This window comes from Danio rerio, chromosome 2, assembly GCF_052040795.2.
Source record: "Danio rerio strain M-AB ecotype USA chromosome 2, GRCz13ab, whole genome shotgun sequence".
NCBI lineage: Eukaryota > Metazoa > Chordata > Actinopteri > Cypriniformes > Danionidae > Danio > Danio rerio.
This window is the reverse complement of record NC_141022.1, coordinates 6,632,452-6,644,532: the sequence shown is the minus strand read 5'-3', so window position 1 is coordinate 6,644,532 and position 12,081 is coordinate 6,632,452. Positions and strand designations below refer to the sequence as shown.

The 12,081-nt window shown below is 38.8% G+C and overlaps 1 protein-coding gene across 5 annotated transcripts in view; it reads right to left on the bottom strand.

The window, feature by feature from the left end:
• Nucleotides 1–12,081, bottom strand: part of acap2a (ArfGAP with coiled-coil, ankyrin repeat and PH domains 2a) — a 43,639-nt gene that overhangs the window by 10,456 nt on the left and 21,102 nt on the right. For 3 of the 5 annotated variants that reach the window (XM_087240386.1, XM_087240388.1, XM_087240389.1), the window contains 8 exons: nucleotides 11,853–11,953; nucleotides 11,668–11,773; nucleotides 11,159–11,364; nucleotides 6,666–6,735; nucleotides 6,458–6,552; nucleotides 5,285–5,478; nucleotides 5,073–5,177; nucleotides 495–587 (listed from right to left, as the gene is read on the bottom strand). In XM_087240386.1, coding sequence (XP_087096512.1) covers nucleotides 495–587; nucleotides 5,073–5,177; nucleotides 5,285–5,478; nucleotides 6,458–6,552; nucleotides 6,666–6,735; nucleotides 11,159–11,364; nucleotides 11,668–11,773; nucleotides 11,853–11,953 — 970 coding nt within the window. The remainder of the gene's footprint in view (nucleotides 1–494; nucleotides 588–5,072; nucleotides 5,178–5,284; nucleotides 5,479–6,457; nucleotides 6,553–6,665; nucleotides 6,736–11,158; nucleotides 11,365–11,667; nucleotides 11,774–11,852; nucleotides 11,954–12,081) is intronic. The other 2 variants (XM_087240387.1, XM_087240390.1) reach the window with 1 other exon arrangement.

Below are 12,081 nucleotides of genomic sequence, written 5' to 3'. Positions count from 1 at the left end.
ATCACATGAAACTCAGCTCTGAATTTTTTTTTTTTACTACGTTTTACTACTTTTTTATTTTTGAAAAATTGTCCTTTTTTTAACATTTAAGTTTGAGACTTTTTGTTTTATTTATTTATTTTTTTGTTTATCTATTTTGTTCTGCCATTTCGAAACATTGAGGTGTTCAATTGAATTTCTGTATTAGGAAATAAAACCTTTTTTGGTGTTCTTTAAGTCTACATTCAGTATAAGTAAAATACTTAAGCTCTTTTAAAAATTGATACTTTAATACTTTTACTCAAGTCTTATTGGAATTGGTGACTTGTAACTTGTAATGGAGTCATTTTTACAGTAAGGTATCTGTACTTTTACTCAAGTATTGTTTTCAGGCACTCTTTACACATCTGGTCAATAGAAATGGCTCAAAGTGACTTCACCTTGTGATGATATAAAAGAATGATTGGCTTATCAGCTAAAATATGAATGACAAGGCTGAACTTTTTCACGCTGACCTGTTTCACTCAGGCTGGAGCTGGAGGGGGTGGAGGCCAACATCTCTCTGCTCCCGTCTGCACTGTTCTGAATCCCGCTGTCCGCTCTCTTCACTGCCATTGCAACAACATAGTTTAACCATGAATGAAATTTAATACTGTAGCAATAAAACCTGAAGTGATGACACATATTATAGATTATACCTGTGGGGAAAACAGCAAAATAGAACTTCAGTCACAAGGTAAAATAAGTGATTAGTTGTTACACTCTTTATGTTACTTTAAACATGTATACAGTTGAAGTCAAAATTATTAGTCCTGCTACAATATTTTTTCCCCAATTTCTGTTTAACGGAGAGCTGATTTTTTCAACACATTTCTGAACGTAATAGTTTTAAAAACTCATCTCTAATAACTGATTTATTTTATCGTTGCCATGATGACAGTAAATAATATTTGACTAGATATTTTTCAAGATACTTAAAGTGATATTTAACTAGGTTAAATAGGCAAGTTAGGGTAATTAGGCAAGCCATTGTATAACGATTACTTGTTCTGCAGACAATCGAAACAAAATATTGCTTAAGGCAGCTAATAATAATGACCCTAAAATGATTGTTTATACAAAAATTCATTCTAGCTAAAATAAAAAAAAACTTTCTCCAGAGAAAAAAAATATGATCAGACATACTGTAAAAAAATCCTTGCTCTGTTAAACATCATTTAGGAAATATTTAAAAAAATAAATAAAATTAATAAATAACAGGAGGGTGAATAATTATGACAACTGTGCATACATACATATTTACTTACATACATACACACATACGCATTCTGCACCTTTTTTTCCCACACAGATTGGGCTTTAGGGTAGATTTTTATTCAAAAAAGTTAATATTTATTGCTTACAAAATTATTATTTGTTTACTGTTTATTCATCTCTCTAATTTCTTAAGTTAATGGAAGCCAGAGACAGGAGATTTTTTTCTTTATTGCCACCCTTTTTGTTAACCACTTTACCAATGAACTGTGGAAGATGCCATGTAATATAGCACAGTAACACTTGTATAAAATGCTTTGTTTTTTGGCTTGAATGCAGAGGGTTTTTTCATTATTTTGTTATTTCATATTATTTGATATATAATAAGGTCATATTGCCGAAAATATTCTGAGGGCTGTCAAATTTAAAGGTCCCGTGAAGTGCTTTGAAAATTGCATATTTTATTCGATGTTTAACATATCTCAACCGAAACATTAAGAGATGGTGGGATATAGTGTAGCTCCTCCTCTTTTTAAATAACAGCCAATAGAGTTTTAAGCTCAAGTGCATCAAATGAAAAGCGTCTTGAAGGGGGCTGGGCATGGCAGATACTAGAGTGCATTTGATTAGCTATGATTTGATGAGAAACTGAAGTATGAAGCGAGTAAAACTGTTCATCCATTTAGGCGGAAGTGACAAACTACAAGCTTTACTGTACATGGTTATATTAGTTTTATATTTTCAAAATGCGAATGTTGCAACCCAGGCTCATGCTGAAAACGTAGTCCGGTGGACGTTTCTGGAGGCCGCAAATTATGTAGCCGGAGGTACATATGGCTGCATTTCATTTTTTTAAATGAACGCTACAGGGCGGTGTGATGCCGTTTCTTACCAGCTGACAGATTACCTTCGTGTGGAGGGCTTTCTTGCCGCAACCAGTTTGTCCAGTTAGCTCGTCATGTACGTTGGCGGACCTGAGACGCCAGAGAGGAGTTGACCACAATGACAACCGGGTTCAAATTCGGGGAAGAGTGGTTCCAGAAATCAGGTAGGACAAAAACAGAATCCAAAAAATAAAATGAACAAGTAAATAACAGGGTGAGAATTTCATAAAACCCGAAAACGTGGAAAAAAACGGACGAGGGCTTTTCTTTTTCTAGACGGCTTTTGTAAATCGCTGGTTGGGTTTAGGGAAGTAAGTGGGTGGGGCAATCAATAACATTGGTTGGGTTTAGGGAAGGAGGAGGGTGGGTCAGTCGATTTGTTGGCCGGCCAGTCAGTCACTCAGCCAGACAAACGGTCGGTCAACAGCGGCCTCTGGTGGGTTTATGCGAGAACAGCGGGCGCGAGTGACACTCGCGAGAGAAATTTGAGATATGAAAAAGTGCACACAACGGCCTCCCGTGGATTCGCGAAAACAAAAACTGCCAAAACACATACCTCCCGGGACGTATTTCAGGGTCTCCAGAAGCGTCCATGGGACTACGCCAGGGTTTTTCAAAGTCTAAGACAGTGGGCCTCCCTTTTGACACAAATTATCCATTGGCGCCCCCCTCCTTCCAAATACGCACGCACGCACACACACACACACGCGCACGCACATACACACACACACACACACACACACACACACACATATATATATATGTATATATATATATACATATATATATATATATATATATATATATATATATATATATATATATATATATATATATATATATATATATAGTATATATAAAGACACAGACAGATGTCAGACTGTTAACTCACTTTTATCATCATTTGCATGAAAGTGCAATAATTTACAGAGTAATAACAAGTATTTTAATATAACGTTTTTAAAACTAGGATGATGGTTCAATATGAATAGAACAGATCCAAGAACTGTCCATCCCAGTCAAAACAGACAAAGTTTAGCGGGTCTCATGCTGTCATTAGCCAAAATATCTTGACAAAACACATAAAGGTCGTGGTTCATCAGCTGGTCCTGTCCACGTAAATCCTAAACTCAAATACTGATCATCATATCGTCGTCTTTTGGGCTTAAGCCCTGAACTTGAAGGCTTTGAATCGGGGCGTCTCAGAAACCGATCCATTGTATTAGCAGGCATATACCTGTATTGGCAGGCTTGCCAAACAAAAGCGAATTCACAGCTATGGCCTTCTGGGTAAAAAAAGTTTTCTTATTTTAGACGTATTATTTTTTAGCTTTTTTAATTAAAACATTTAAATATAATAAAAAATACATAAAATAATTAAACTTAATAATTATATTTTTAAAATATAATATTTTTTCCCGCACCTCCCCTGACATGCTCTGGCGCTCCCCAGGGGAGGCGCGCCTCACACTTTGAAAACCCCTGGACTACGCTTTCAGAATGAGCCTGGGTTGGAATTTTTTCACTATTTTAGACAAAAACTAAAAACTAACAATACTGATACTAACATCTAAAAAACTTTTTAACTTCAAAGGACCTTTATGTGAAAATCATTAAAAATGCTGGCAGTGCTGGCAATGTTTTTAAAAAAAAAATTGCTGGCAGAGAAAGAGTTAAAATGTCATTAAATAATAATGACGCTATATTTTTATAGAAAATATTTCAGAATGATATTCATGACAGTCATAATGGCCTAATGGCACTCATGTTTATTACAGGTTTATGACAAATTAGTTGTCAAGATAATAGCCCCTTTCACACAGTGATACTGGTAAATATCCAGAAAATTACTATAATGACTTTACCGGTAAATTCAAAAAAGCGCTGTTCTAACAGGCGAGGACGTTACGGAATTTTTCCAAAAAAGACCATTCACACATGCATTCCAAAATACCAGTAAATTCTGACATCATAAACCAGAAATGACCTCTAAACAGCTGCACTTGTATTTGTGAACATAGAAGAGTTTGGGCTTTTGTTGATGTGTTCACTTTTATTTAAAGCTCTAGCATTCATGCAGCTACTTTGTTCCAGAGCCATCCAAAGGCAGAAGCGCAAACCGCGGCTAAATGTTTACACATTTGACTACATTACAAATTCTGTGGATGGAGAAGTATTGTGAACAACTTCGATGAAAACACACTTTCGCATGTCGAGATGTACATAATATGCGCGTGTGCTGGCACTCACCGGCTGCTTCACGTGCACACGCGTCAAGCAACTGAAGCAGAGCTTGAAGGTAAACAAACAGCGGTTTATTATAAGCATTTTATCAATCATTTTTGACACCGTTGGCATTAAGGAACGTATAAAAGTTATCTGACTAACATCTAGCAGCTAAATGTGTCTGGAAAAATATTCAAAGGCTTTTATTCTCATGAACAGCACAGATGTGAATGCGTCTGAGTGTTCTGATTGGCTGGAGTAGACGTCTCAAGTCAGCGCATTACAAGCGTGAACGTGCTCTTTCCAGGAATCTTCCTTCTGCTTTCACACAGAGCAGCATTCCGGCAAATTACTAGTAATGTTACAAGTTCTCTTTCCAAAACAATTGCCAGAACGAATTTACCGGTATTTTCAAAAAGGGTCTGTTCACACATACAGACCTTTCCGGAAAATTGCTAGTACATTTCCGGAAAGGTCTGTATGTGTGAAAGGGGCTAATGTCAAGTTGACATGAAAAGGGCAGGTTGTGATGTATTTGTTTGTTGCCATATGCATACACAAAATCTCATTTACGATGTGTAATATCATGATAATAAAGGTATCAAGACGTCTTATGACCCTACCTTCAAGTAAAGTGCTACAGAAAGTACCTGTGCATAAAGTCAGCTTAAAACACAGAACGTCAGGCAGAACTGATTCATGGTAAATGCTATGCCATGCAGCACTTACAGTTTTGCAACTTTGAGGATGTGTCAAAGTAGGAAAACAGTGAATCAAGCTCATCAGGGCAGAAAAGCGAATCCCGTCGCACCTCCTGCCCACTAAGGGAAGCTACTAACAGTGGAAGGGAAACAAAACAGCGTTAACAAGTAGGTAAAACAGAACGATTTAAGTCAGTTTTTGGTTTTTGATTTGCAGTCATCCATTATTCATTCATTTACCTGAGGCGTTGGAGGCAGTTCGGAGTTTGGGTGTCGGAGGGGGAGGACGAGGTGGCAGAAACTCCATGTTTCCCTGCATGCGTTTGTCATGTTTCCTCAGCGTCATGATCTTTTCCATTTGCTCCTGCTCCGTAGGCTTTAGGACAAACCTTTTGTCTACATACTTAGCACGAATAAAGGCTTCAATTTCCCGTCTTTATTGCAGAAAGAGAAATGTACACAAGTATTAAAGACATTACTTACGCAGAAATCTACTCAATTACTACTTGTTTTCTGAATGAGGAAAAAAGTACACAACTGAACTGAAATATACACTCCCTGACATAAGTCTTGTCGCCTATCCAAGTTTTAGGAATAACAATTAATATCTTGACCTCTAGTTGTTCATTTGGTATCAGAAGTGGCTTATGTGAAAGGCAAAGGCCTCTAGATTACGCTTATTTTACCAAAACAAAATACGATCATGCCTTGATTTTTTTATTTGATTAGGACAGTACAGTCTGACTTTGCTTAGACAAAAGTCTTGTCGCTTAGCAGAAATAATATCCAGTATAGAATATAAAGTCATGGTGCAGTGGAAAAAGAATGAATATTGTGTCTGACTCCCATGAGCTTGGAGGACTGCATCCATACATCTCTGCAATGACTCAAATCACTGATTAATAAAGTCATCTGGAATGGCAAAGCAAGTGTTCTTGCAGGAATCCCAGAGTTCATCAAGATACTTTAGATTCATCTTCAGTGTCTCCTCCTTCATCTTACTTCAGACATGCTCAATAATGTTCATTTTTGGTGACTGGGCTGGCCAATTGCTTTTAGGAACTTTAATGTGGAGCTAAAGTATGAGAAGGAGCTGGAGAATTTGCCCTCTCCTGTGGTTTGTAATGTAATGAGCAGCACAAATATCTTGATACCTCAGGCTGCTGATGTTGCCATCAACTATGCAGATCTCTCACAGGCCCCTATGTATGTACCATGTATGTTCAGGTAGGTCTACTGCAGTATTTCTGAAGTTTGGGATGCAGCTCAACAGATGATTCATCTAAAGAAGTCGACCTTCTGTCAATTTTCCAAATGATCAACTAGAAGTGAAGTTATTATTTGTTGCTCTTACAACTGGGATTAGCGATAAGACTTTGGTCAGGTAGTGTAGACAAACAGTGTTCAGGATACCTGGGATCTCCAGGCTGAGGCTTCTTGCCACCATTCTCTTCTCTGTGCGCTTCATAGATCTGATTAATAACATCATTTCCCAGCTCACACATCAACTGCAAATAAAACACACAGTGAGACAACTGCTAAACATACGGCACATATGAGTGAATTAATACACCACAACACCAAAACACACAAATTAAACCCCCTAACAATGCACTTTTACCTTCAGCAGTTCTGGCTCCCATGTGTCGAGTGTGAGAGATCGCACCTTTGAATTGTGAACTCCTAAACTCCTGAAAAGAAAAATTAATAATTATCAATATTTATGTCAATTTCATTATGCCAATTCTGGGTCCTCTAATTGGTTTACACCAGGGCTGCCCAAACTCGGTCCTGGAAGGCTGCTGTCCGGCATATTTTAGTTCCAACCACAATTAAACACTCCTGAACCAGCTAATCAAGCTCTTTCTAGGCATACTAGAAAGCTCCAGGCAGATGTGTTAAACGGAGCTAAACTATGCAGGACACCGGCCCTCCAGGACCGAGTTTGGATACCCCTGGTTTACACCATTACTTCAGTTGGTCCCACTTTATATTAAGTGTCCTTAACTACTATGTACTTACATCAAAAAATAAATACAATGTACTTACTGTGTTTAAAATGTACTTGAGAACACTTGTGGTGCTTTTGAGTTGGGATAGAGGTCGGGTTATGGACAGGTTTGGTGGTATGGGTAGGTTTAAGGGTGGGTTAAGGTGTAAGGGATGGTCAACAGTGTATTTACAAATATAATTACTAAAGTTAATAACAGATGTAATTACATACATGTATTTAATCAAGCATAAGTACATAGTAAATACATGTATTTACACAATAAGTACATTGTAACAAACTATTAATTCCTGTGTAAATACATATTAGTTAAGGCCACTTAATATAAAGTGGGACCCCTCAGTCTTTACAAAATCCTTAAAATTCATTTAAATATTCTGATGGATCATCTTACTGGGAAAATATTTTCAAGAATTTGTCAAAAGCCAACAGATCCTGATCTCCCTATCGCAGTACAAGACATTACTGATTTTTTGGGATAGATAAAAACTGTTCAGAACAAAATTTCCATGTGTCAGTCTACGAGCACAAAGGTTGGTCACACTATACAATTAGGTTCATTAGTTGATGTTAATTAATGCATTTACTAACATCAACAAACAATGAACAATACATTTACTACCGTATATGTTCATGTTAGTTAATGTTAGTTAGTGAAAATACAATAGTTCACTGTTAGTTCATGTTAACTCACGGTGCATTAACTAATGTTAACAAGCATGGACTTGAATGTTAATAAAACATTTGTAAATGTTCAATTATTTACATTTACATTTAGTCATTTAGCCGACGCTTATCCAAAGCGACTTATAAATGAGGACAAGGAAGCAATTTTCACAACTATAAGAGCAACAATGAATAAATGCTGTAGGCAAGTTTCAGGTATGTAAAGAAAGTGTAAGAAGCAAAACATTTTGCAATTGCAGATTAGTAAGGAAAGTGGAGATTAAATAGTTGAGTTTTTAGTCGTTTCTTGAAGACAGCGAGTGACTCTGCCGTTCTGATGCAGTTAGGGAGTTCATTCCACCAACTGGGCAGATTAAATACGAGAGTTCGGGAAAGTGATTTCTTCCCTCTTTGGGATGGAACCACGAGGCGACGTTCATTCACAGAACGCAAGTTTCTGGAGGGCACATAAATCTGCAGAAGTGAGAGCAGATAAGAAGGGGCGCAGCCAGAAATCGCTTTGTAAGCAAACATCAGAGCTTTGAATTTGATGCGAGCAGCAACTGGCAGCCAGTGCAAACGAATGAGTAGCAGAGTGACGTGCTCTTTTAGGTACATTAAAGACCATTAGGACACATATGTTACACTAAAAAGTGAAAATTGGTTGTTTTTGTGTTATTTCGAGCAAATTCGTTCTTCCGGTTTGAAACAATTTTTGAAGCTGCGTCACGCTGATTAGATCCTTGCGTGTATTCCGGCATGTAGACTGGATGTCTGTACCTGCGAGTGCATCGTGACGTCTTTGAGTGTGCAGCATTAATTCATGAGAAAGACCAATGATTCAAACCAATCAGCACGCTCTATTGTGTATGAGGTGCAACTTCATCAATATGCATGATAACTTGGAAATGGAAGAGGAATTGTTTGGAGACATGGGTCGTCAGTGTTGCGTTTATAAATTTGCTGCAATTAAGGTTTTGTTTTCATTTCCTGCTATGAGAGTGCAGCTCGACTCACGTGTGGCTTACAATGCATGCGACAGAAATACGTTTGTACGAAACATTTTTTACCCGAGAGCTTTCTGCATTTGGAAATGGTGAAAACCCGAATTTGCCGCTCGTCTTTGGTTAAAAAAGACGCACCTCCAGTTGGTGTTGATTGTCCTGTCTCTACAGATTTGATAAGTGTGCGATCATTGTTGTTTGTTTATTTATTCAGATGGCAAAGTTAGTTCGTATTGTCAGCAGTACTCTTTCAGTTTTTAAAGACAGACCTTAGTCAAAATGATTTAGTTTCTAAGTTTACTGTACGTTAACATCACTACAATATTAAGAACTGTAGGATTCGCTGTAAATGCGGCTCTCTGAGTGTAAACATGTAAACACCGCAATCAAACAATTACCGTCATGCAGGATTTTCGCCACATTTTGTGACAGGATTGTCTATACACACGCGACTTTTTGAAGCTACCTACTGAGTGCATCTAAGTTACTGAGAAATGCGGAGTTTTTTTTTTTCCCCATTCGCCGTGCGGTATCAAACATTCCATTAAAACAATACTCTTCCAGCAGTTTCCTCAAATCAAATATCTCGTTTGTAATTCGATTACTGATGTCCATGTAAACGCAGTCACTAGCTATGTTTCCATCCAAAAATACGAATGAACTTTATGCGCAAAACTGGATTATCGCATAAAAGACTTGCGAATAAAGCAGCGTTTCCATCCAATGAGTCAAAGAGAACAAAATCGCCACTTCCTGATTAACTGGCGCCAAATATCAACAGTAAAAACGGAATTTGCTGCAGTAGGAGAAGCTGCGTCAATCTTTCCTTCATCTAATAAATGACTTGCGCCTCAGAAGGCAATCCTGACACGAAGTGAACGCGTGGTGGCGTTTGAAGGTGTCAGACGCGGAGCACAGTCTGATTCTTGTCTTGATTCTGGAGGTCATTAATAATATAATAACAGTAATACTGAATTGGTAAGGCGTTTTAGAATGACCAAAACAACAGTTCAGATGGATTACAGTGTGCTCAGCCTGCTGGCTTGTCCATTTACACACATTTTCATCATCACATGATCATTTATCACACAATCACATGAACTTTTTTAATGCGCATACTGAAATTTGTGCTGTAAAAGTGTTTCCATTGTAGTTTAAGCGCATCTTTTCTAGGGGTGTCACGATTTCGATTTTTAATCGAAATCGATCGAAATTCATGCTCAATTTCGATTATCGAATCAAAAAATAGAATCGTCGATGCTGCCACGCCCCCATGTCAGCTTGGCTTGCCAAGCGGGAAAAAACAGGCTTATTGAAGTGCTTGTTAAACTGCAGAAGCAGGAGACCCGTCAACAGAACTTAAACCCTCTCCTCTTTCAATGAAGTCGCCGGTGTGGAAGCATTTTGGATTTCCAGTGAGTTATGTTGACAACGTTCGTGTTGTCGACAAAAAAAAAACAGTTTTGCAAGCTCTGCTATGTACGTATTACGTACGATAGACAACACCGGCATCGCGATCCTCCGCTCGCCCCCGTTGCAATTCCGCTTGCTGCTCCTGTTTACACTGTCTTTGTTTTTAAATGGCATTTTAGAACGACAACGATTTGACATCCAGTGGCGTGTAGCATTTCTGAGCAGCCCTCCTTCCTCTCTACCTCTGAAAATGCACATCACGTGACCACACAGACACAGACGCACTCACAGCCATGCGCTCGAGACAGCAGGTCCAGGCAGTCAGAGGACTGCTTCAATCTTTCACTCACTTGTACTTAGTCATTTTAGCGAACACCTCAGATACTGTTGGCTGGTTCCTGTTGGTTGTGCGTCTTTTTTACCGACGCCATTGTAACGACACAGATCACTGCCTATTCTCGAGTCCCGCAGAAAAAGTGATTGACAGGTGGTAATTATGTGTGTATCTTGCCTTTATTCATTTACTGTATGATTTGTTTATGGGTAAAACAAAGACCATGCAGCTCAGGTAGTTTAAACGGTAGGCTACAAATAATTAATTGGTCATTAATTAATTAATTATTCATAATCGAAAATCGAAATGCCATCATGGCATTTCCATCAACCAGTTTTTTATCCGCATATGCAAAATGCGCATAAAAAGCTACAGTCTTTCTCCTCTGCGTCTGTGTGTTTGTTTTGCCTCTGTGAAAATCAGAGCGTGCACGAACCGAAAACTCCCATTTTTAAGCAAATTTTTTATGCACCTTCCCTCTTTCCCTCGCCCCGATACTCCCACCTAAACAGAGCTGGACACACTCACTTTCCTGACTTTTTCCAAACTGGAGGTGTGAAAACAATAAAGGTCGTTGATTCTGTCGTTTATCTTTACGAATCCCTCATCAAAGAGCACCAACACATGAACTACCCTTGAAGCGCTTTTTTTTGGGTTTCATTTTTGGAGCTATAAACATGCAGTACCTGTGAATGCCCGAGCACTCGATGCAGAGCGTGATGCAGAGGTTAATGCTGGCCCAGCGGGGGTCACTCTGGCCACAGTCACAGCAGAACTCATTGCCCGGGATGGCCAGCACCCGCTGAAGAGCACTCTCACCTTTAACCGGCTTCACAGACTCACAGCCGGAGTCGAGACTGCCCAGAGAGGCTGACGACTGCCTGTCGAGACTCTACAGCAAGCAAAACAAATTCACGAACATTAGCACACTGTCAAGCTGTTGATGTTGCCATCCACTCTGCAGATCTCTCGCACGCCCCCATACTGAATGTAACCGCAAACCATGATTTTTCCTTCACCAAACTTGACTGACTTCGGTAAGAATCTAGGGCCCATGCGGGTTCCAGTAGGTCTTCTGCAGTATTTGTGATGATTGGTATGCAGCTCAACAGATGATTTGTTGAGTACTGTGAAAAATTCCTTGCCCTGTAAACATTACTTGGGAAATATTTGAAAAAGAAAAAGAAATACTCACAATAATTTCGTCTTCGTTCTCTCTGTAGGCCGAGGCAATGCTGCTCTGCACAGCTTTGATCCAGGCCTGTCTCAGCTTCTCCGAGTCCGCCTGCATCATACAGCTCCTGACGCACAACAGCAGCTACTGTGAGTCAAATGCTTAACACAACGATGTGTAATAAGAAAAGACAGACCGAAACATACTTTGACGGAGACAGCACTTCGAAACAGAAGCGTCTCTCCACGTCCTCACAGTGCTTAACAGTGCAGAGTCTCAGATCTTCTACCACCACAGTGGGGTTATCCTGAAACATTTCAAACCTATAAAAACACTTTAAAGAAACACTACACAATTTACATTTTTTTTTTAAATAAGCTCATTTTACAACTTTGAGTATTTTTTAATCCATTCAGTCAATCTCTGGGAGCATTT